Source organism: Podarcis liolepis (genome assembly GCF_965112155.1).
Source record: "Podarcis liolepis genome assembly, chromosome: Z".
NCBI classification, from domain to species: domain Eukaryota; kingdom Metazoa; phylum Chordata; class Lepidosauria; order Squamata; family Lacertidae; genus Podarcis; species Podarcis liolepis.
Genome location: NC_139570.1, coordinates 37,663,083 through 37,688,767, shown reverse-complemented (window position 1 = coordinate 37,688,767; position 25,685 = coordinate 37,663,083). Strand labels below are relative to the sequence as shown.

The following is a 25,685-nucleotide window of genomic DNA, read 5'->3' as shown; positions in this document are numbered from 1 at the left end:
TCGAGGTTTCAAATCCCCTCTTGGCCATTAAGCTGTCAGGGAGATAGTTGCCAGTTGCTATCTCTCAGCCTAACCTACCCACGGGGTTATTGCGGAGGATGAAATGGGAAGAGACAAGAACCACATAGACCACCTTGAGCTGCTTGGAGGAAAAGATGGGATATAAATGCAATGTGATAAATAAACTATCTAACTTTTGCCTTTCCTCTGAATTTCCCTCTCAATCCTTAGAGAGGTTCCTGGGTGACCAGCGCCTTAGTTACGGGCAGACTCTCTCCGTGTTCTTCCGCGTAGCAAGCACTACACCTGACTTCCATTCTTTCCCCATTGGGCTGGTTTTGGAGGGGGATGGCATCTCAGTGTCAGCCAGTTATGCCGATACAGAAGACAGCAGAAATGGCACACACTGTGAAGAGCACATGATAGCGTTCAGGTATCTTTTTCTCTACCATTCTTCCTCACCTGTTCCTATCACAAGCCAAGGTGTTCTGATCTAACAGCCTTTTAAAAATTCTCAAGCATGCAAACAGTAAACAATGGCATTGTGGTGATCAAATGAAAAGTAAAGAGAGGGTCAAGAGAGAATCAAGGTCACCCAATTTAAAAAGTTTTATTTTGCTCATGTGAATATATATGTGTGATATTTGTTGTGATATGTAACTAGGGTAGCCAAGCTGGTTTCCTCCAGATTTTTATGAACTGCAGCTCTCATCACTCCCAGCCAGCATGGCCAATGGTCAGGAGTCATGGGAGTTGTAGTCCTAAACATCTGGGAGGCACCACATTGCTCATGGTGGTGCTTTGTAGATTTAAAAAATGTTATATTTTTATATACATATATTGTTCCATGCCACCCCGATCTCTTAGTGGTGCAAGGGGTTCCAGGTGCTTACCCGAAGTGTATTTCCTTTGTAAATTAGGCATAGCAAAGACTGCAGTGTCTTTATGATATATGGTTTATTTACACATATATACAACCTGAGCCTACAGTGTACAGAGCATTCACATCACAAGATTCTTTGCTCCTCTCTTAGGAGCAGGAGGCTTAGGTCTACAAACAGGAACCAGCCATGGTACCTCTCCCTTTGTTACAGCCAACCCACCAAGAGTTTTGGCAGGCCACCCTCTCCTCCGCTTTTCAAACCTCTTGCAAAGTGCTTACATCTTCTAAGCTGAAATCCTAAACCTGAAATCCTGAACCTGTTCTGAGCTGCTAGCAACAGCTGTATTTGCAGCGGAGGAGTGAAATGCTAGCATGTTCTTCCCCTCCTCATTTTTATCATCACAGCAACCCAGGCTGTGACTGGCAACAAGTCACCCTGCAGCTGAGGAGAGTGTTGAAGCCTGGTCTCTCAGGTCCTAATGTAGCACTCTTAACTAAATAGTAATATTAATAAGTTATTGTTAGGTGCTCCTATAACCAGCTCATTTTTTGCTTGAGCTTTGAGAAGCATTTAAAGAAATAAATACAACCAACACAGGGCAGTGCAGTGCACTTTATTGCTTTTCAGTTAACTCTAGTCAATTTTTAGTTGGCATCAGAGAGATTTGATTTGCGATCCATTAAAACGTTGGCCACTAAATGGTCAAGTGCTCAGGTCTGACAAGGGAGCAAACAGAAGTCGGATAAGTGTCATTTCACTGGGGGTGATAAGGCCATTGTTAAAGCTCTCATCCTGCTTCCCCGTGAGCCCTTTTGTGTGCTTCCAATCCTGTATTACTCAAAGGCTTCACGAGGCTGAGGAAGAAATGCAGCCAGCTCTGTCAGCTTTCCAGTTCCAGCGCCTGCTGTCCAACCTGACAGCGCTTCGGATCCAGGCCAAAAGCAGTTATGGACCAGGTAAGTCATTTGAAAACCTGCTATGTGTAGTTGGTCCCTGGTGTAGGCAGTTATGTAAAATGTGCAATTCCTCAAGACCTCTGGTTTTAAGTGAGCTTGAATTTGAATAAGAGCATAAGAAGAGCCTGGCTTGTTCCAGAACAGAGACCCATTTAGTCCAGTGTCCTTACAATTGCCAACCAGGCATCCATTATGGGAAGTCTGTGAAAGCAGAATCTTTCTCTCCCCTCTTGTGATTCCCATAAACTGGTATTCAGAGGCATACTGCCTCCCAAAATGGAGGTAGAACATAGCCATTGTGGATAGTTTGTCTAATCTGGTACGCCTCTCCTGGTATGCCCCGCAGAGGACCTTAAGGTCCACAAATAACAACACTTTGGAAGTCCCAAGCCGCAAGGTGGCCTGGGAGGGCGGGGTATAAATAAAAATGATGATGATGATGATGATGATGATTATCCTGTTTTAAAGCCATCCAACATATAGGTTGGTGGCTTCTACTGCATCTTGGATGCATGGAGAGGGGAAGGAAAAATAAGAGTATTGGAAGGCTGAGAACCTAACAAAAGCCCTGCTGGATCAGACAAATGGTCCATTTAGTCCAGCATCCTATTCTCACACTTAGCCAACCAGATGCCCTATGGGAAGCCCAAAAGCAGGACCTGAATGTAACAGTAACTCACCCCATTCATGGTTACCAGCAACTAGCATTCAGAGACAGACTACCTTCAACACTGGAAGTAGAACATAGGGAAGGGGCTGTAGCTCACTGATAAATATCTGCTTTGCATGCAGAAGGTTGCAGGTTCAGTCCCTGGCATCTCCATGTAGGGCTAGGAGAGATCACTTGCCTTGACCCCAGAGAGCTGCTGCCAGTCAGCATAAGCAAGAATGGGCTAGATGGACCGAAGGATCTGACGGTGTAAAGGAGCTGCCTGTGTTGCTAGCACAGCCACCATGACTAGGTGTGCAACTGAGTCTTTTCCTCCCTCTGGGTCTCCCTTCTTTCCCCTCAGGTAGGATTCTCCTGAAGGAAGTCCAGCTTACGTCAGCTCACCCAGGCCTCTCTCAGCCTGCCCTGTGGGTCGAAGAATGTATATGCCCGCAAGGATACGTTGGCCAGTTCTGTGAGTCCTGCGCTCCTGGCTTCAAGAGGGAGGTGCCATTCGGTGGCCCCTTGGTCAGTTGTGTTCCCTGCTCTTGCAACCAACATGGCAGCTGTGACCCTGACACAGGTCAGTCCTCTCTCTCTCTTTCTGTCTCTGCCATCCTGTTTGGTATAGTGGTTAGAGTGTCAGACAAGGACCTGGGAGACCAGGGTTCAAATCCCCACTCAGCCATGAAGCTCGCTAGGTGTGATTTTGGGTTGGTCACAGTCTCTCAGCCTAAACTATCTCACAAGGTTGTGGTGGGGATTAAATGAGAAGTGGGGAGAACCATGTGACCAACTCAAGCTCTTTGGAGAAAAAGGTGTGATAGAAATGCAATTAATAAATAAATAAGAATCAATAATTTCTCACATTTGTATTACTTAGTTCAGTTTATGAATCGTTTCTGATAAAATATCCCAAAAGCAATTGAAGAGTAAATGAATTTTCACGGTGACTTCTTTTTATTGCAAACTGATGTGGAAATGTGGTGAGCTGAACTTAAGAATGGAAAAATTAGAAAAATTTGCAGATTCACCTACCCCTAGTCCCCATACTGCAGGAATATCATTTAAAAGTACCGTATTTTTCACCCCATAGGGCACACCGGCCCATAGGGTGCACCTAGTATTTTGGGGGGGAAATAAAGGGAAAATTTTTTATTCCCCCCCCCCAGGCATGGGGCTGGGGTGGGGGAAGCCCAAGGTTCCCCCGACCGCATCCCCCAGAACAGGCTGCTCTCCGCAAGCCGTGGGAGCCCTCCCACAGCTTGCGGAGAGCTACCCGAAGCCCAGGCGCGACTACTCAGCGTGCCCAGGCTTCAGGATAGAGGCAGCTCTGCACAAGCCGTGGGAGGGCTCCCGCTGCTTGCGCAGAGCTACCTGAAGCCCGGGCGTGACTGCTTAGCGCGCCCGGGCTTCGGGATAGAGGCAGCTCTGCGCAAGCCGTGGGAGGGCTCCCGCGGCATGCGCAGAGCTACCCGAAGCCCGGGCGTGACTGCTCAGCGCGCCCAGGCTTCGGGATGCAGGCAGCTCTCCGCAAGCCGTGGGAGCCCGGTGGGAACTCTTACGGCCTCCCAAGGCTTGTGGATAGCTTCCTGAAGCCTGCATTCACCCCATAGGACGCACACACATTTCCCCTTCATTTTTGGAGGGGGAAAAGTGCGTCCTATAGGGCGAAAAATACGGTACTCCCAGGATTTCTCCAGTACTGTCATACCTCGGGTTGAATGTGCTTCAAGTTGAGCGTGTTCGGGTTGTGCTGCGCGGCAACCCGGAAGTAACGGAGCGCGTTACTTCCAGGTTTCGTTGCTCGCGCATGAGCAGGCACTCAAAATGACATCACGTGCATGCGCGGAAGCGGTGAAACGTGACTTGCGCACGCGTAGACTCGCTGTCGTACCATTGCGTCTTATGTTCCATTCAGGATGCGAACGGGGCTCCGGAACGGATCCCGTTCGCATCCTGAGGTACAGCTGTACAAAATTAACATGGACAGTAACATTCAGACTGAAAGGAAAATATCACTGGACATGTACACACAGTGACCAAGTTAACCCAATCCAGGTATGGCTGTTGTGTGTGATTCTACAAACCACACACACATGTGCTTAGAGGCTGCCAGCATCTGGCTCATGCTCTGTTACTGCAACATATGGGCTGCTTCATGGGACATGACTGAGATGCACAAAGGCTTGTATTGCTCCTTTTTATAAAAAAAATAATAGGAAAATTATTAACAAGTTCCTTTGTTTTACCAAATGGAAACAGCACAACGCTTTGCTGTCTTCTGCCACCCCCGCCTTTTTTTACTGAGGAATTCCACTGCGTCTGGTCTCCTCCTTTCTGGTTCCACGCAATCCTTGGATGCAATTCCAGGGCTTTGATCTTGCAGCTCTAATTTCCTTCAATCAAGCTGTGCGTCCGTCAGATAGGCTCTTGCCAGTCATTTGATTTCTTCCAGCCCTGCCACATCCACCCTCTTCTTCCTTGCCCCCATTTGCCCGACTCTGTTTGCAACTCCGTTTCCCAGAGCAAACTCCAAGCCAGCCAACACAGCCTTGTTCGCATCTTGTGTTGCTTGCTATACTGGTTAGATGGACCTTTGCAGGAAATTGTGAACTGAGCGTGTTCAGTGGGTGTAGAACACGAGTGAATGGTGGGTGGTGGTGTAAATGAAATGGATTATCTTGGTAGAGAACATAGGTGACTGAACCCCTGAATAGAAGCTCCTAGACATGTTGGGAAATCCTGCTGCAAAACAGGAGCGGAAATTGCCACAATGTGCTTGTTCATCAAAGTTCAGAAATTAAAACCAAGCAAGCAAATATGAGTACTGTTGTTTCCATAAATGCTACAAAAATAATTATGTGATTGTATGCATTGCTTTTAACATTTCCTTCCACTAAAATCAAGTAAAATATTTATTGTTACGGTCAGCAACTAGCATCAAGGAAACAAAATAGAAATCACATAAGACACATTATCCAAATGCGTTATCATGTAAATCAATCACATAACTAATCTTGTTTGTTTCAGTTGTAGTGGCTAGTGAAGTGAATGAAATAGGCTCTAGTGGAACTTGAACTGTGGGGAAATGGAAACAGCACTGATTTCAGTGAATGGTGGATGGGATGGAAACGGCTACCTCCTTACATCCCTAAGAGGACTTCATGCTGCAACATTTTCTTGCAGCTCCTGCTACTATAAATGATAGCTACTGCTGATCCAAAAACTTTGCTGATTTTGTGGCAGTTCCCCTACAGTATTTGCCATCACTTGGAACCTTTTCTTATGGCTTACCAAATTTCAAAAATTAATAATGGCAATTGTGTTTACAGTTGTGACATATCACTCCTAACCACATGCAAAAGTGTGCTGCTCTACACTCTTTTCTTCTTCCAATTCTCTTTTGATTTCGTATTGGAAACAGCTTCTCTGTCTACCTGGAGCGATCTCTAAGAAAGGGCATTTTGAATCTACAGACACGGCCCTTCATAACCAGAGGTTCTCTGGCTATGCTCTATTTGAAGTTTAAGACCTTTGCAAGTCACCTGCATCCCATTTTGAAGCTTGCATTTATTTCTTTATGCTGTCTCCACTTTTTATGGGCTAAAACTGCTGATGGTTAACAGAAAACCAAGCAGCATGGAAATGATGAGCCGGTGTGATTTATTGGTGGTTGAAACTATTTAAGTAGGCTTACTAGCAACAGGCATCCTTTCTCCAGTTCCAGGAAGCTGTTTTCTTGTGTAATGCCCATTCATGTCAATGGAGCTTATTCAACAGAAATACCTGATGGTTTATGTGCAGATAAAACAGGGGTGAGAAATCTAGGACCTGGGGCCCAAATGCAGCCCTCCAAACCTTTTTGTTTGGGCTAGGGCTGGGTGATACCAGACCCTCCAAGTGTCCCTATTTTCCAGAGATGTCCCTGATTTTGTTTCTGATTTGATCCCAGAATATCCCACTTTTCCTTAGGATGTCTCTATTTTCATTGAAGAAATGTTGGAGGTGATGGAGTTATCTGAAGGCAATCTTTTTTAATTTTAATTTTAATTATGTTGGAAGCTGCCCAGAGTGGCTGGGGCAACCCAGTAAGATGTGGGGGGGGGGTTATAAATAGTAAAATCATCATTATGGAATGGGAAGTCCTTATTTTCATCGGAGAAATGTTGGAGGGTATGTGATACATTGTCCAAAACTGGTTTGACACTTGTTTCTGGCTATTCTCGTTGTTTTTTTTAACATAGTACTATGCTATTTCATCCAAAAATACTTGCGAAGATCCACTTGATGGCGCCAAATATTGGCCACGCAGAGGATGCCATTTTAAGAGTGATTACAAAGTGCATCCATTTTGTGTGGCTTTTGGAAGGGCTGCGCTAGAGCTCTGGGTGATGCCAGAGCCCTGGCACCGCCTTCCCAAAGCCGGAAATCTAGTACTTGATTGCCCATCTTTGGGAAAGAGATAAGGGCTATAGGACCCTGCCAGAGCTTGAATATTCCTTTCCAGAGCCAGACATCACCCAGCCCTAGTTGCAGCACTTTTCCTTTCTGACCTATGTTTATGTAGGATGGTTATTTTAGTCTGTTAATCTCTATGCATTTTCAAGTAGTGGAATGTCATATATGCCATAATACATTGCATGCAGGACCTGCTTTTGTTGTAGGGTATATTCCTCCTGAGGTACTTAAAAGTGTTTCTAGTCCATTACTCCTGTTCTCCTTTTTACATAGTTCTATGCTATTTTAGTCATTCAGAAATCTGATGTGCTGCAAAACTGACAAGCTCCACTTGCGGGCGCCAAAAAGCTGCTGTCAGTTTAGGAAAGATTACAAAGTGCATCAGTGTTGTGTGGCCTTGGGGGGTGACACTAGGGCCCTTGAGGCAGCCCTGGCAATGCCTTCCTGAAGCTGGAAGTCTAGTAAGTGCTTGCCCACACAAAAGTGAGAAGATGCATGTTTGAGAAGATCCATTTGGGGGTGCCTATACTAGCCTCCCAGAGGTCTCCATTTTAGGGAAGATTACAAAGTGCATCCATTTTGTGTGGCTGTTGGAGGGTGGCACAAAGCCCTGGCACCGCCTTCCAAAAGCCAGAAGTTTAGTAAGTGCTTGCCCAGTTTTAGGAACCAGGGAAGGGCTCTAGGAAGATGCCAGAGCCTGGTTTTCCTGCGCAGGGTGTCACACCAAGGTGGCACAATATTGTACCTGCAGTTTTTATGCACAGGGCACCCAGCCTAGATGGCACAAAATCTGAGGCTCTTGCAAGAGCACAAAGCCCTTTCTGCCTCCCTTGCCAAAAGCCTGGCAGGTTGCTGTGGCTCACATGGCAGCCTCCACTACTGTGATAGAAAAATAAACGGGGGTTATTTAATTGTGAGTTTAAACCTCTTTCCTCCCTTTGCCTCCCCCCCCCCATCTGTGTCTATCTCATCTCTGTTAAGGAACATTCTCTCATCTTATCTTTGACATATGTGCTGCTGATTTCTTCCACAGATTTTATTTTAGAGAAAGGTGCAGATTTAAGAAATGTTGGTAATATGAATTCACAGTTGTAATAATTTCTTAAGTGTAAGTAAAAATAAATACGTTTTAGACCCCTAACTAATATGAGTTGCCGGCACGTAACTCTGTTCGTTCTACATATCTCCGTTCATATTTCAGATATGGACATGGTGCTGTATCGGTATATATATCGTGATGACATATCACAATGTTGAAAAACAAGACATCGCTCAGCCCTCCTTGCAAAATTGAGAAGATCCTCTTGGGGGCGCCAAATTGGCCGCCATTTTAGGAAAGATTAAGAAGTGGGTCCATTTTGTGTGGCTGTTGGAAGAGGGCGGCGCTTGAGATGCTTCCAAGGGCCTGGCACCGCCATATTGAAGCCGGAAGCCTATTAAGGGCTTGCCCACACAAAGGTGGGAAGATGCATACTTGAGAATATCCACTTGGGGGTGCCAAATCCTAGCTTCCCACAGGCCGCAGCCATATTAGGAAAGATTACAAAGTGCATCCATTTTGTGTGGCTGTTGGAATGTGATGCTAGGGCTCTTGGAGGCTGCTGCAGCCCTGGCACTGCCTTCCTGAAGCTGGAAGTCTAGTAACTGCTTGCCCAGTTTTGGGAAGCAGGGAGGGGCTCTAGAGTGCTGCCAGAGCCCTCCAGTTTTCTTCCCAGAGCCAAATTGGAGCCTGCAGTTTTTAAGCAAGAGTCACCCTGCCTAGGTGGCACAAAATTTGGGGCTGTTGCATGAGCAGGAAGCCTTTTCTGCCTCCCCTCCCCAAAGCCTGGCATGTTACTGTGGCTCGCTTGGCAGCCTCCACTACTCTGGTAGAAAAATAAACTGGAGTTATTTAATGCTGAGTTTAAAACAATAAAAATAATTCTTGCCCTATTTAATCCTCTTTCTTCCTGTTGTCTCCCCCCCCCCCCCGCAATTTGTGTCTCCCTCATCTCTGTTAGGGAGCTTTCTCTCACCTTACCTTTGACATCTAAGCTGATAATTTTTTCTACAGCTTTTATTTTAGAGAGAATGTATAATTTTATAAATTATTGGTAATATAAAATCACAGTTGTAACAATTTCTTAAGCATAAGATAAAATGAATAAGTTTTAGACTCCTAAATAATATGAGTTGCCGGCACGTAACCCTGTTCGTCTCTACATATCTCCGTTCATATTTCAGACACAGACATGGTGCTGTATCAGTATATATTGCGATGACATATCACAATGTTGAAAAGCAAGAAATCGCTCAGCCCTCCTTGCAAAATTGAGAAGATCCTCTTGGGGGCGCCAAATTGGCCACCATTTTAGGAAAGATTAAGAATTGGGTCCATTTTGTGTGGCTGTTGGAAGAGGGCGGCGCTAAGGCTGGGATGCTTCCAAAGGCCTGGCACTGCCATACTGAAGCCGAAAGCCTAGTAAGGGCTTGCCCACACAAAGGTGAGAAGATGCATTCTTGAGAAGATCCACTTGGGGGCGCCAAATCCTAGCTTCCCACAGGCAGCAGCCATATTAGGAAAGATTACAAGGTGCATCCATTTTGTGTGGCTTTTGGGAGGGCGGTGCTAGCGGTGCTTCCAAAGGCCTGGCACCACCATACTGAAGCCGGAAACCTATTAAGGGCTTGCCCACACAAAGGTGAGAAGATGCATTCTTGAGAAGATCCACTTGGGGGCGCCAAATACTATCCTAGCTTCCCACCAAAGCTTCCCATAGACCGCAGCCATTTTAGGAAAGATTACAAAGTGCATCCATTTTGTGTGGCTGTTGGAGGGTGGTGCTAGAGGCCTGGCACCGCCTCCCGAAAGTGGAAAGTCCAGTAAATGCTTGCCTAGCTGTGGGAAGGAGGGAAGGGCTCTAGGGTGCTACCAGAGCCCTGGAGTTCCCTTCCAAGAGCCAGAGCAGTATGGGCAGTTTTTCTGCACAGGGTGCCCAGCTGAGGTGGCACAAAATTTTAAGGATCCTTTTTATCTGCCCTTGGAAGGGCAACACAAGGACTCTGGGAAACTGCCAGAGCCCGAACAGAATCTTCCCACAGCTGAGTAAAACAAATGCGATTGCAGCTTTGCTGTAGTGCAGAGCTTTCCAAACTGTGTGTCGCAATGTGTAAGTGTGTCCTGCCACCCGAACACTCGCCCCCCTTTTTCCTGGGGGGTGGAAAGGGATTCATTTAACCTGCAGTTTGCTAGGAAAACTGAATTACTGTGTCTTGAAATGATGTATGCCTAAAAGTGAGTCCCAGGCATGAAACCTTTGGAAAGATCTGCTTGTGTGTGCGTGCGCGTGTGCACGTGCTCTATTTATTTACTTCCCTAAACGGGGGTTGTTTCAAAAAATAAACCTTGCTCTGTTTTTTAAGCCTCATTCCTCCCTTGTCCCCTTCCTTCTGTGTGTCTCCCTTGTGTCTGTTGGGAAATGTTCTCCCACTTTAACTTTGGTATCTAGACTACTAATTGCCTGCACAGGTTTGATTGTAGAGAAAAGGAGCAAATTTTAAAATTATCTGCGCTATAATATAACGGTTGTAACAATATGTTAAAGGTAAGTACGAGTTTATAAAATTTAGACCCCCTAGGTAATAGCCGTTCCCAGAATATCATCCCGTTCGTTGGCTTCTACATAGTTTCATCCTTATTTTAGACATTGTGTTACATCCGTATATTGCGATGTTTAGCTGGTGACATATCACGATGTTGAAATCGCCCAGCCTTCGTTGCAATATTAAGAAGTTCCACTTGGGGCCACCAAATATTGGGCTGCCGGAGGCTGCCATTTTAGGAAAGATTACAAAGTGCATCCATTTTGTGCGGCTGTTGGAAGAGGGCGGCGCTAAGGCTGGGATGCTTCCAAAGGCCTGGCACTGCCATACTGAAGCTGAAAGCCTAGTAAGGGCTTGCCCACACAAAGGTGAGAAGATGCATTCTTCAGAAGATCCACTTGGGGGTGCCAAATCCTAGCTTCCCACAGGCAGCAGCCATATTAGGAAAGATTACAAGGTGCATCCATTTTGTGTGGCTTTTGGAGGGCGGTGCTAGGGGTGCTTCCAAAGGCCTGGCACCACCATACTGAAGCCGGAAACCTATTAAGGGCTTGCCCATACAAAGGTGAGAAGATCCACTTGGGGGCACCAAATCCAAGCTTCCCACAGGCAGCAGCCATATTAGGAAAGATTACAAGGTGCATCCATTTTGTGTGGCTGTTGGAGGGCGGTGCTAGGGGTGCTTCCAAGGGCCTGGCACCGCCATATTGAAGCCGTAAGCGAATTAAGGGCTTGCCCACACAAAGGTGAGAAGATGCATTCTTGAGAAGATCCACTTGGGGGCGCCAAATACTATCCTAGCTTCCCACAGGCCGCAGCCATTTTAGGAAAGATTACAAAGTGCATCCATTTTGTGTGGCTGTTGGAGGGCGGCGCTAGGGGTGCTTCCAAAGGCCTGGCACCACCATACTGAAGCCGGAAACCTATTAAGGGCTTGCCCACACAAAGGTGAGAAGATGCATTCTTGAGAAGATCCACTTGGGGGCGCCAAATACTATCCTAGCTTCCCACAGGCCGCAGCCATTTTAGGAAAGATTACAAAGTGCATCCATTTTGTGTGGCTTTTGGGAGGGCGGTGCTAGAGCCCTGGCACCACCTTCCAAAAGCCTGAAGTCTGGTAAGTGCTTGCCCAGGTTTGGGAAAGAGAGAAGGGCTCTGGGACCCTGCCAGAGCCTGGTTTTCCTGTGCAGGCTGCCATGCCAAGGTGGTACAAAATTGGAAAAATCCATAATTGAGACAATCCAATTGGAGGGGGCAGCACATTTTGGCTTTGAGAGAAGTTAGTCATCCCCCTTCATGTTCCTGACGCTTGCTTTTCTAGTAGTAGAATAAACTAGGATTATTTATTGCTGATTTAAAATTAATATTAATAAACCTTCCTTTGTTGTTGAAGCCTGTTTCCTCTCCTCTCCCCTTCTGTGTATGCTGGTGTGTCTTTTATTTTAGACCAAAGGAGATAAATTAAAAAATATTGGTGTATCACGATGTTTAGCTGGTGACATATCACAATGTTGGCATCGCCCAGCCCTCGTTGCAGCCCTTTTCCTTTCTGACCTTCTGGATGCTCATTTCAGTCTGTCAATATCTGTGCCTTTTCAAGTAGCAGAACCTCATATAGGATATAATACATTGCACGTAGGACCTGCTTTAGTTGTAGGGTATATTCATCCTGAGATACTTAAAAGTGTTTCCAGCCCATTACTATTCCTGTTCTGCTTTTTAGATAGTGCTATCCTATTTCAGTCCTCCTAAAACTGGAGGTGGTGCAAAATTAAGAAGATCCACTTGGAGGTGCCAGATATTGCCTTGCATAGGCTGCAATGATTATGTGGCTGTGGGGAGGGCAGTGCTGGGGCTCTGTGGGGCTCTGTAGGGACTCTGTGGGGACTTTCCCATCTTTGGGTTGGAGGGAAGGACTCTAGGGTACTGCCAGAGTCTTGACAGTTTTCATTCACAGGGCACTGAGTGAACGCGGCACAAATTGGGAAGATCCATAATTGAAAATATCTATTTGGGAGCACCAAATATTGGCTCTAAAGGATTACCGAAGTCTGGTCTATTTTATCCATCTTGGGGAGGGCGGCACAAAAGCCTCTTGTTTAAGTCTCTTTCCTCCCCGCTCCCCTCCTGTGTGTGCTGGTGTGTCTGTGTCTCTCTCCTCTCTGTTAGGGAACATTATCTCACCTTACCTTTGATACACATGCTACTAGTGTCTTCTACAACTTTTATTTTAAGTGAAAGTTGCTAATTTCAAAATTATCGGTAAAATAAAATCACAGTTGTAGCCCTTGCTGCAAGTCTTTTCCTTTCTGACCTATGTTTATGTGGGATACTCATTTTAGCCTGTCATTCTCAGAACCTCATATATCATATAACACATTGCATGTAGTACCTGCTTTGGTTGTAGGTCATATTCCTCCATTATTTTTGTTCTTCTTTTTACATAGTTTTACATTTCAGTCATAAAATCTGAGGTGTCACAAAATTGAGAAGATCCACTTGGGGGCGCCATATATTGGCCTTGTGCAGGCTGCAAGGATTACTGTAGGAGTGTGGCATGAGGGCTACTACATGCTTGCCCAGCGTGGACTTCCCGGGTGGCGCCATCGGCAATGGCGGACTCCCTCTGAATTGGAGGGACTAGCTCCGCGTGAAACGGGTCTTTTCCGCTACGGCGAAGCGGGGACCCTTTCAAAAATCACAGGCGGATGAAGCCTGTGACCATGGGACTCTGCGGGCACCCTTAGCGCCCCCCCAACCCGCAAAGGAACCCACTAACGGGCTCCGGAGCGAAGAGGGGGAAGTGGCGCGGTGCTGTGAGTCAACTGCTATTTCCGTGGAGCGAAGCCGCACAGCCGTTGCTGGAGAGTGCTTCCTTTTTCCTGGGACAATTTGGCTTCTAAAATAAGCATCCGTGAGTACTTAAACTTTGAACAATTGGACTTTAAATAAGGACTGGCGAGCAGAAAGGAATTGGACTTAAAAATTTTATTCCAATTTGGTACTGAAACGGGAAGGTCTAAACAGGAAGTCAGCCTTCCCTTTCTTTGTAAACAGAATAAAGCAAAGACAACGTAAACTAGAGCTCAGAAAATCACTTCTAAAGGATTGGCTTTCATCATTTAAAATTGTTGAACCCCCCTTCAGCAGCAGGAGAAGAAGGGGGATCTTTTCTGGACTGTTTAAATCTGCAGAAGTGAGTTTAAAGTAAAGTAACTTTCCATCGTCCTGATCCTGGAGCGGGGTGTCAGGACTGACGTTTGAAGCTCATTGACCAGAGACAAACGCTTTTGACAGATAGCTAAAAGAAGAGAAACATAGTGATTCCATTGTTTCCTTTCGCACCTTAAAGGAACAAATATTGACAAAATATCTGAAAAATATCTGAAAAAAGGAAACTCTGTTGCTAGACTTGTCTTTAAAAGAAAGATTAAATAGAAGTTTTCCCCCTAGAGGGAGACTGTGAAACTGTAACCAACTCCTGGGAGCTGGCAGCTGTTACAGTTTACAATCATGGGAATAGACATCTGACCTTCAGGACAATGTATTCAGAAGCTCTGTTGTGTGCTTTCTATAAAACAAATGCCCTACTGGAACAGCTACATGAGAAGACGAATTTGATGGCTGATTCGATTAGAAATTTTGAACAGGCAGTGGGAAATTTTGAACAGGCAGTGGGAAAATATGTGGAGCCCACCCAGGAATTAAATCAGGAGTGTGCCCTGACAGAACAGGCCCAACATTTGGATTTGACAAATGAACTTGGAAAAAGCCAGATTTGGAAAGAAAAAGTTTGGTTTGGTCTGGAAATGGGGGGTTGGATAGACCCTCCTATGCAGGGATGTTTGGACTTTTCAAGTCTGGCAATGGGCTGTGAGATGTTTGGGATTGGGGGGGCTCTCAATTTTGGAGGGATTTTGAAACATGTCTTTAAATACCACATGGAATTTAGTGTCGATTATGGAAAAGGGGCTGATCTGTCGAGAAGGGTCAAAAATATTGCTAAGCTGGAGTTCCCACGAGTGAAACGAGCAGGAGACAAGGGAAAATACAGTTACAAATATGAAGAAGAGCTGCGGAAGGGACATGGAAGAGACTTAAGGGCCTCGGATATTAGGATACCAGGTTAATGGGCCAGATTGATGGGATAATGAGGACTGACAAAACCCGGGACCAGGAGGAAGGGACGCTGGATGAAGATTGGATTTGTTTTTATTTCCTTTTTTCACTACTAGGACTGTTTTACAAAATTGATGAATGTTAGAAAAATGTTGGAATGAAATTACTTGGCTTTAGTAAAAATGTTTAAAGAATTATGCAAGAATATTATGGTTATGAGAAGTTGGTAAAAATAAGATTTAAGTTTTAAGTTTCAAGGTTTTTTATAGTAAGATAAGATTAAAATAGTTTAAGGTAATGTAATGACAGAATATTATGAAATATGGAAAGGATTTGCTGTGACAATTAACAACCAGGATACAAGGAAGTGGAGGAGGAGGTCAAGGAAAGAGGGTTGAGAATAATGGATTTGTTTTTAAATGTTTGTGGTGTATTTTTTTTGTTGTTGTTGTCTTTTTCTCTTATTTTGAATTTGTATATGTATGGTTGGAAGTGGCTTGTTTTTTTTTTTCTTTTTCTACTTTGTTTTTCTTTTGTAACTTTAAAATTTCCCCCCCCAATAAATATCATTTTTAAATATATATATATATATATATATATATATATATATATATATACACACACACACACACACACATGCTTGCCCAGCGTTAGGAAGGAGACTGCCAGAGCCCTGGACTTTCCTTCCCACACCCAGAGTTCTGGGAAGATTAATCATTGAAAATATCTATTTGGGGGCGCCAACTATTGGCTTTCGAAAGATTACCAAAGTCTGTCCGGTTTATCCATCTTTGGGAGGGCAGCACAAGACTCTGGCATCCACAGCTAGTCCAATGGAAAAATAAACTGGGAGTATTTACTTCTGAGCTAAAAATAGTTGAAATAAAACTTGCCCTGTTTTTTAAGCCTCTTTCCTCCTTTATCCTCTTTTCTCTATGTGTGTCTCCCTCCGGTCTATTAGGGAACATTCTGCCATCTTACTTTTGATATTTATGCCTCTAATTACTTCTACAGCTTTTATTTTAGAGAAAAGATGATTATCTAAAAATCACCTGTTCTGTAAAATAACAGTTGTAACAATATGTTAAAGGTAAGTACGATTTTATAAGTTTTAGACACCAAAGTAGTAGTGGTTGCCAGCACATTATGCTGTTCACCTGTACACAATTCCATCCTTATTTAAGACAACATATCACAACGTTGAAAACTATACATTACCCTGCCCTAGTCTGGACCTTGGAGCTCTCCACAGGCCACACAACCCTCACTGGCCCTGCTTCACACCCTCCTTGAGCTTTTTTGCCTGGTTGGAATGTATCATTTGCTTGCCTGGAGGGAGGTGTGTGTGTGTTTGTATGTCTCTGTGTGTAGAAACTAGCTTCCTAAAGTAAAAAAATTAAATGCACTGCTGTGTCCACCTTTGCCTCTGGCCCTGCCCACCACTGGCATGTGGTTTCCAGAAGGTTGCCCAGAAGGAGTGTCTCCACCCCCACCGTTCAGCCTGTTTAGCCTGGACACTGTGGTCCACCTCCTAGGGTCTTCTGGCAGTTCTCTCACTGCCAGAAGTGAAGCTATGGGGAACCAGGCAAAGGGCCTTCTTGGTAGTGGCACCCACTCTGCAGAATGCCCTCTCTTCAGATGTCAAGGAGATGAGTAACTATGTAACCTTTAGAAGACATCTGTATAGGGAAGCTTTTTAAAGTTCAATGTTTTATATATACTGGAAGCCACCCAGAGTGGTTGGGGCAACCCATTCAAATGGGCAGGTACAAATAACAACAACAACAATTATTATTATTATTAGCCTTATGCTAGCCAGCTTCTATTTGAACGTTAAATGGTTTTGCTGATTTCCGTGTGTGTGCTTTATTTATTATTTTATCTGTTTTATTGATAATTTTATTATGTCCACCAGTTAGATCGCTGAATCAGAAAGCTCTCTGTTTCTACTTTGTTTTTATATTTTGTTTTAAGGACCATCCCTTTTTGTACACCACTTTGACGTGTTTAACATAAAGTGATTTATACATTTTGGAAATAAAACAAGAAGAATGTTTGGGACAGGCCACGGACAGCTAACTGTTCATTCAATATTTCTAGGACTTCCAAAAATAAATAACTTCCATGTGAGACAACACACCGACCACACCTCCATTTTTCAATTTCAAATGAGGGCTGCGCCATTGAGCAGACCAAGGAGATTAGTTGGTTAAAGTATAAATATAAAATGTAGATATATTTAATTCAGATATCTGAACTGGATCCCTGGTCAGTAAGAGAACACCAGCCTAGATGGACTACCTGCCCAGCCCAAAATGGCCGTTATATTGTTCTTACAAAAAAACAAAACCATGATTACATTTAGGGAAAGCAAGCAGTTGTTTTTCCTTTTCTCCTATCTTAACTCCTGATGGCTTGTCCTGTTCCTTTTCCCACCAGGCCTCTGCCAATGTCTCCACAACACAGAGGGGCCTTCCTGTGAGCGTTGTGCTGCTGGTTTCCATGGCAACCCCTTCACTGGCCGCTTTGATGACTGTAAGCCTTGCCCTTGCCCTGGCCAGACACCTTGCCTGGCTCTCCCACAGAGCGGAGAGGTGGTCTGTACCCACTGCCCACTGGGACAAAGAGGTGCGTATAACTATTGGGGCTGTGCTCATACATTAAACCAGTGGTTGCCAATCTGCCAATCTGTGGGGGGGGGGGGTTGCTGGTGACCATGAAGCCTCTGATTCCTGCTCCACAAACTGCTCCCTTTGTCCTGAGGTGGGTGCCTTATTTCCCCTTGAAAAGTAAATAGATGCTCTTTCCCACTTCCTCCTTTAGCTCTCTCTGCTTTTCAAGGCCCCTCTGAGAATCTCAGTTCTTCTTGAGGGTTTTTAAAGTGCAAGTTGCTGGTCCTTATGGCTATGGAACTAAATCTGGGGATATATTTCCGCCTTTGCTCTCTCCCATTCTCCTCTGTCACTTGGTCTTTGTTCAAATGAACCTCTATGTTTATTTTAAACATTGACTCATGGAATCAGCAACAAACATTTTATACCTTGTGTCATTTGCAATTAGTGACAGGAAATCAATTTCAGAAGGAAAGGAACATACAATTTTGTCTTTATGGCTTATAGGGAAGTTTGGATTCATGTTAATGATGACAAACCCCAGAGCAGAGTGAAATAATTCTCCCGCTTGAGTTAATAATGGCAGATGGGCTGCTGCTGTAATGCTTCCTAGGAGACCAACAACTGATATTTTTCAGTCAGTTGAAGATGGCTTGAAAGAGGAATTAGTAATCATAGGGAATGCATAGTGAATGCAGTCATCCCACAGAACAGGATGAACAAGTTATATTCCTATTGTTCCAAAAACCTACCAACTCTACTCAGCCAGAAAGCACCTGCATTACATGTGTACGCTTTGGAAAGTGATACCTTTTGCAAACTGCTTTCAGCTCTCTTAGGAACTGCAGTACCATCTGCAGTCTCTTTTGGCGGGACTTGTTGACAAAACCTGGTTCTCCCTACCTCTGCTGTTCTTCTCTAGGGAGACTCTGTGAGCTGTGCGATGATGGCTTTTTCGGGGACCCCCTGGGGAGGAATGGTCCAGTCCGACCTTGCAGCTCCTGTGAATGCAACGGCAACGTGGACCCCAATGCCGTGGGCAACTGTGATCCTGTCTCAGGCCAGTGTCTCCGCTGCTTATACAACACAGCAGGAGGACACTGTGAGAGGTGTCAGGAAGGCTTCTATGGAGATCCACTAGCCACCAACCATGCTGTGAAGTGTACAGGTGGGTACAGGCCTTCCACTCATCCTGAGAGCTGCTTGGAAACCTTTTGGTCCAGCAGCATGCAGAAGTTAAAAAAAGTATTCCAGGGGTTCCAGCCTCCTACCCAAAGTCCATTTTTCCTTTTGGAATGAGGCACAGTGGAGACTGTAGTGTTTTTATGATATTTACACATATATACAACCTGAGCCTACGATGGAGGGGTTCACAGCATCAACACCCCAAAAGGGTCTTGTTTCTCCTACAGTTGCAGCCTTGGATTCAAACAGAAATCAAACATTGCTCTCAAATGTTGCTCTGTCTCTCTCTCTCCAGCTTGCTGCTTTACTTCTAGGTCACATCACTGCAAATGTTCAACTCCCAACTTTGATCTTGATTTTGGTCATTAACATAGATAAAGAAAGGAGTCTATATTTCTTGGAAAGTATCTCTTTTCATTATGCCTTTATCACCCTCCTGTGTCTGGTGAGATGCTCTGACATTGGCGTAGGTCAGATATTATTTCCCCATTTTTAAAAGAAAGAGGGGGCCCTGTGTCCTGCCCACTTCCACGTGGGCTTATTGGCGTGACACCTTCAGTGACTCTCCCATAACATGGAAGCCGCAATATATGGAAACTGAGAATTCTTTTAGGCTGCATCCAGTCTTCCTGGATTTCCTGTGCTAAATGGAAATTGTAGCAAGAGCAGTGGGCCCTGTTGCTAACGTTGGTGCCCTGGTGAATGTCCAGCCTTGCTGCCTTCTGGAGCTAATCCTCTTTAAACAAATTGATGTTTCTGGACACTTCAAAGGCAACTAAAAAGGAAAAATAATCATAAAATTATGGTTTCCACAAAATCATAAATTACAACACAGGTGGGAAACCTCAGACAACACTATCTTAATCATTTTTAAAGGAGTGTTTTTGCCTGGTCTGGATAGAGAGTGATGTAAATGTGTGTAGAAACAACCCTATTGTAAAAAGGTAAAATTTACATTCATTGCCCCACCTTTTTTTGCTTCTGGCCCTGGCCACTTCTATGAAGCGGCTCTAGAACAATTGCATATAAGGACATATCCTGTTTTGGGGGGCCAACATGTCCATCCAGGCGGATTTTTACATTTTAATGGAAATGTCCGGGTTTGGGGTTTATTTTATTTTATTTTTTGGTTTGGGGGGCATGCACATGCTTGGGAGGGCACTGTGCCCCAGAAGCGCCACAGTGGAGCGAGGCCATCACAGCAAAGATCAGGTAGGAGCTGGGGTCCTGCCTCCACTTGGCCTGGCAGGGCTCAGCCTCGGACTGCTCTGCATGCCGTGGCCCACTGCCAGGATGGAGTATCCATTTGTATCTGGCCCTTGGAATGTTGAATGCAATAGAATGTGGCCCTAAGGCCAAAAGAAGCCCCCCACCCAGGTTTAAAACAATAAAAACTATTTATTTTTTAAAAAAACAAACAAGCCAGCAGAATGGAAAATTTAGATTTTAAATGCACACAACAAATATGGGTTGCTTGTTGAATGGGGGGCCTGGGTTGTGTCAAGACCAGTAGGTTTAGCCCACCAAGTATTTAAGTGTAAGAATGTATTTTCCCTCCTCTCATCCTTCCTAGCCTGCAAGTGTAACCCTGGAGGCTCTACCAACGGAGCAGCGACTTGTGATGATGTCACCGGTCAGTGCATCTGCCTCCCCCATGTGACTAGGCGGGACTGCAGCCAATGCCAAGCAGGTTATTATGACCTCCAGCCAGGAAAGGGTTGCAAAAGGTAATCAAGTGGAGTGGGTGGGAAGGAAGGAAGGGTGGGGCAGAAAATGATTTTTAGAGAAAAATCAGGCAGGGAATATGTAATATAGGAGGAACCTGCCTTATATTGAGTTAAACCATTGGGTCCATCTAGCTCAATATTGTCTACACTGACTGGCAGCAGCTCTCCAGTATTGCAAGCAGGTTTTTCTCCTTGCCCTACCTGGAGAAGCCAGAGGCTGAACCTGTGACCTTCTGCATGCAAAGCAGATGCTCTTCCTCTGAGCTACAGCCTCTTCCCGTAGCCTAGTCTGTGGTTAAACATATTCTGATTACTTTTGTGCTGCTGATTGCAGTTCAATATTGTGACAAATATACCCTAGTTATGGAGCTGAACAACCTCGTCATACATACTTGCTAAGATTTCTTGCTATGGCAGTGAACTTTGTCTTTTATTGATAATTATAGTATTGGTTTTACTTTCCTTAAAGGTTTTTCCCATTTTGGGGTTGTTGTTTTTTCAAAATTACTGTACTAATCGATTGCAAATGAAACCTCACAGATATTTACAAAACAAAACTTAATTAAATTTATACACCACTTGACTGTAAATAGAACCTCAGTGCTTTATTGATAATTTTTATTTTTTTAAAAAAATTAAAATTATCAGTAAAACACTGAGGTTCTATTTACACTCAAGTGGTGTATAAATTTAATTAATTAGGGCAGGCAAGCAGTCCCATAGTTTTAACACCACATAGGATGTCCGGTATCTTTTCTGATCCAACTTAACCAATCCTTAACAGTGTGTGGTTGAGAAGGACCTGGAAGCAAATCTTAGTGCAGAGCAATGGTTCTCAAAGTTTTCCTCTGGGTCATATTTTCAGAATAAACATTTGCTTGTACCACTTCTATTTTTATTGATAAGAAATACATTGGAAAACAAAAAGAAACAACTCATAGCATTGTTGGATTTTGCAAAGCTATCTTTCCATATTCTGCAAATAAATACAAATAATATTGTGATGGCATAATCTACCCTACTACCTTGAGATGTTTGTTATTTTCCTTTGATTGTCCTTGAATCTTCCCGCCATACTTGCCATCCTCTCTTGCCACACCATTGTGGCAAACCACACCCTTTGAGAACCACTGGCACAGAGACAGGGTTATATGAGCAGGCCATTGAGTAACCTGGTTCTAAGCTGTTTCGTCTTCTCTCTATCTCTCCCTCTCTCCCCCTCCTCAGTTGCCAATGTCACCCAGTAGGTTCTCAACACAGCCGCTGCCACCCGCTCACAGGGCAATGCTCTTGTCAACCTGGTGTGGAAGGTGTGTCATGTGATCAGTGCCAAGCTGGTTTCTTTGGCTTCTCATTCCAAGGATGCCGAGGTAACTCCAGTGTCTGATTGAGCGTCTTCACAGTTTGCTATAATGTCTTGTCATGGATGCAGGGCTCTCTTTCTCTTTGGGCTTCCTCCCTGTACTCCACTGGAACGCAACTGCTTAAGAGGATCTGTCATAAAAGGATGGGGTGGAGACTGATAAATTAGTCACAATGAGGAATATCCTGCAGAAGAGCCTGGATCAGGTTAAAGGCTAGTCCAGCATCTCATTCTCACAGTGGCCACCAGATGCCTGTGCAAAACGGCAAGCAGGACCCAACAGCACTCTCCCCGTTGGTGATATCCTGCAGGGGCGCCAGTTTGAAAAAAATATGGGGGGCAGGTCCTAGCAACAGAGGTACCTAGAACTGGTGAGATGGATTATTCCCTACTCACTTTTTATCCCTAAAACAGTTCTGTGAGGTTGATTGTTTTCAAAAACAGCAGCTGGTCCAAGGCTATTCTGAACCCAACTGTCTCCAAGCCCAAGTTTCTAGGCATCTGGTAGTCTCCCCCCCCCCAACCCAAATCAACAAGTGCTTGCTGCAAAATTATGTATTTGCCTGCTTGGGCATATTTTTAGGACACCTTATTTCGGTGACAGTAGGCTTTAATTTAAATTGCTTTTAAATATTGTGATTTTAAAATATTGTGTTGTAATGAGCCCTGGGTCCTTGGGGTAAAGGGTAGAAAGAAGAGGAGGAGGAGGAGGAGAGCTTTACCCTGCCCACTTATGGGGAGGGTAAATGGTGAAATGATAAATAAGAAATTATGTTGATGGTTTTTGCTCTCTTGCCATCCAGCAATCCTTTTACAAGTTCGTTTACAGGGCTTGTTGGGAAACAAAATCTAAAGGTAGAATAGAAAGAAAGGCAGCAATGCCCATCAACTTTGGGTCCCTCCAGCCCCGTCAAACATTTTAAGGGGGGACAAAGGGACCTGAGTTCCCAGCAGCAGATATTCAAAGGCTTGCTGCTTCTGATGGTGGAGGCAGAACATAATCATCATGGCAGGTAGCCACTTATCCTCTATGAATTTGTCTAATATGCTTTTAAACCCATCTAAGTTGGTGCCCATCATTGTCTCTTATGGGAGCGAATGAACTATGCATTTTTACCACATAAATTACAGTGATACTGAACACCCTGCAGGAATAAGTGGCCCTGAGAAATATTAAGAATCATCTGAGCTGGAGATACTCCATTGTCCTAAAAAGAAATCTCACTATTTCTCTTCCCACCACTGGAAGCATCCCCAAAAGCTGGAAAGGTGGGATGTTATTCCAACTTAGACCACTGGTCTGTCTAGCTCAGTACTGCCTGCACTGACCGGCAGTGGCTCTTAGGGATTTTAGGCTCAGGGGTCTTTCCCATTCCTGCCTGGAGATGCCAGGGATTGAACCTGAGGCCTTCTGCATGCAAGGCAGGTGCTCTATCACCAGACTATGTCCTTTCCCCTTCTATTCCTCCTTCCCATACATGCTGTCTCCAAATTAAGAGTCACACATATTGTTTTCTTACTTCCAGCCTGCAACTGCTCCCAGCTCGGTTCTGTCTCCCTCCAGTGCCATGACAACAGCACATGTGTGTGCAAGCACGGCTTTGTGGGGTACAAGTGTGACCAGTGCAAAGTGAACCACTTCTATGACCCTGGGAGCAATCAGTGCCTGGAGTGCCCTATTTGCTACAGTCTCGTGAAGGAAGAGGTAAAACTCACTGCTTGCTTGCTTGCATCAGCCAGTCAGTCAGCCAATCAGCTAATCAGACATTTTAGTCAGATTTGCTAAATGTATAGTCAGCCAATTAACCCCATTAAAAACAAAAATACTTCCTTACTATATTTCTAGACTACTGTCCATCCCTTAAGATCCCTGGTATCAAAACAACAAAACAACAGCAATAGCAATCATAAACCAGTTAATGCAACCAAACATGTAAATCAACAATTATGATAGCTGTATTTCTGTGGGCAAACAGAGCATTTCATTTTGAGCTGGTCTCACCAGCCACTCAACTCAGAATGCCCACCAAAGCCTGGCTGAACAGCTAAGTCTTAAGGCAAAGGAAGGTGCCATATAAACTTCCAAGTGGAGGGAGTTCCAGAAGTGGGGTGCCGCTGGTGAGAAGGTTCTATCCCATGTCACTATACAGTAGACCCAACACTCTTTAGCATATCTTAGGGCCTGTTCAGGTTGGCATAAGGAAAGATACTTCTTCAGTTATTTGGGTCCCAGGTTTTTTAAGTATTTCATAAGTTAGCATCATTGGACCCAGTAGCGTATATGCAAACAGTACAGCTCCTTTAAAATTGGTGTTGTATGGGTGTGATTGGCTACACCACTCAGCGCTCTAACAGTTGCAGCATCCGGACTGTCTTCAAGGGTAGCCAGCCCCATGTAGAATGCATTGTGGCAATCAAATTGGGAAGTTACTACATCATGAATTACTGCAGCTAGGCAGTGATACTTAAATTTAGGTAATTTAGTCAAATTTATGGCTAGTCAACCAACGTTTTTGTTGATTTAGTTGCATTTATATACAAATATGAAGCAGCATCTGGTTATGTGTGATGCTAATTGGCCCCTGTGATATTGCCAAGAACCAGGAACAGTTTAAAAATTTGATAAATTTCTGGATTGAATACATGTATTCATTTCTAAGACTGTGTTGTTGAGTGGTAGTTTCAAGTTTTACATTTGCGTATTGCCCTTTTTATCTTTCATCATTTCTGAGCTTAAGACATTTTAGACAAGCATTTGCCCGGGAAAGTTGCCTAAACTTAATAAAATAAACTATTTTCTACCCTTTGTGCTGTACCACTGTCTTTTACTATCATGTCTGCATTTCTTCCCCAAAGCCATCTTGTTTCAGCCTCATTTCCTCTGCAAGCAGCAAGTTGTGGAACCCAAGCTCAGGGTTGCACCGTGAGGCTGTTTTTTTCTATTATGTATGTCTTCCCTGGAAAGCCATCCCATATTGTTCTCTTTCTCCCTGCAGGCAGACAATTTGAAGGCCAAGTTGACAATGATGGAGTCATGGTTGGAGAAACCAGATTGTGGCGTGATGAGGGCACGTTATTATTCTGCCGTGCTGCGGGATTCACCACGGGGTGACACTCTCCACAGCCGTTACCTGTTGAAAGGTAAAGAGATTGGGTGGGTGGGAAAGGGGTCTTCCCTTTCTGTTGGAGCACATGAAATATCTAGAAGGGACCCACCAACAAAGAATCCTCCCAAAGCAAACTATCAATTCAAGAGTGTCCTAGGATTTGCCTTGAAAAAGGTCAAGTATATGGATGAATGGATCATTCTGTGTCTTCTTCATGTGCATTTCACGTGTGTCCATCTGGTTCCACACCTTGCTCAAAAATGGGAGAGAAAAGGTGATTGGCAGGCCTACAGTCTAAAAGGCACAACAAAAAGGAAAAGGAATTGAGATTGAGGAAGACAACAACTAGAACTGATTTTTGGTTAAAAACAGTGCTTTTCTTCTAGAAAAAGGGTTCTGGTACTCACCATGAAGTTGCTACAGTAAGTGCCACACTTTTAACCAGTGCTTTTCTTCTAGAAAAAAAAGGTGCCGGTACTGTGTACCCTTGAGAGCCCCCTGAAAGAAGCATTGGTTATAAAGTTCCCAGAAGTGTTCCTTCTGCCAGGAAGGAAGCAAACAAGCTCTAAGGAATGTAAGAAGCTACCTTAAGCCATTGGGCTGCCAAGCTCGCTGTTGTCTACACTGGACAGCAGCAGCTGTCTCAGGTTTCAGGCAGCCCTACCTGGAGAAGCTGAGGATTGAACCTGGGGCCTTCTGCATGCAAGGCAGATGCTCACCCACTGAGCTACAGTCCTCCCCCAGCCCTTACAGTACCCTGTAGCTGGTCATTCTTTCGCCAATGGATACAGCCAGGTTAGTCTCTCCCTAGCCATGATGTTCTTCCTGCGAGGCAGAGGGTGCAGCTTCCCTTGGTTCTCTGGTCAATTGCAGAGGTTAAAATGTTGTACCCTCCTGCCCTGCACTCTATGCAGAATACGCTATGTACCTCTTCACTACAAAGGAGTTGATCCAATAACACGCCCCCCAAACATATCCCATAATGCTCCATATCCAGCTTTTCTCTGGCACAGCCCCAAGCATGTGAAGTAGCCATTGCA

At 44.6% G+C, this 25,685-nt stretch overlaps 1 protein-coding gene across 2 annotated transcripts in view; it reads left to right on the top strand.

The window, feature by feature from the left end:
• Positions 1 to 25,685, top strand: part of LAMC3 (laminin subunit gamma 3) — a 72,032-nt gene that overhangs the window by 28,471 nt on the left and 17,876 nt on the right. For both annotated transcript variants that reach the window (XM_083485501.1, XM_083485502.1), the window contains exons 10-18: positions 232 to 433; positions 1,728 to 1,840; positions 2,854 to 3,072; positions 17,091 to 17,279; positions 18,186 to 18,431; positions 20,022 to 20,175; positions 21,403 to 21,545; positions 23,065 to 23,243; positions 24,535 to 24,679. In XM_083485501.1, coding sequence (XP_083341627.1) covers positions 232 to 433; positions 1,728 to 1,840; positions 2,854 to 3,072; positions 17,091 to 17,279; positions 18,186 to 18,431; positions 20,022 to 20,175; positions 21,403 to 21,545; positions 23,065 to 23,243; positions 24,535 to 24,679 — 1,590 coding nt within the window. The remainder of the gene's footprint in view (positions 1 to 231; positions 434 to 1,727; positions 1,841 to 2,853; positions 3,073 to 17,090; positions 17,280 to 18,185; positions 18,432 to 20,021; positions 20,176 to 21,402; positions 21,546 to 23,064; positions 23,244 to 24,534; positions 24,680 to 25,685) is intronic.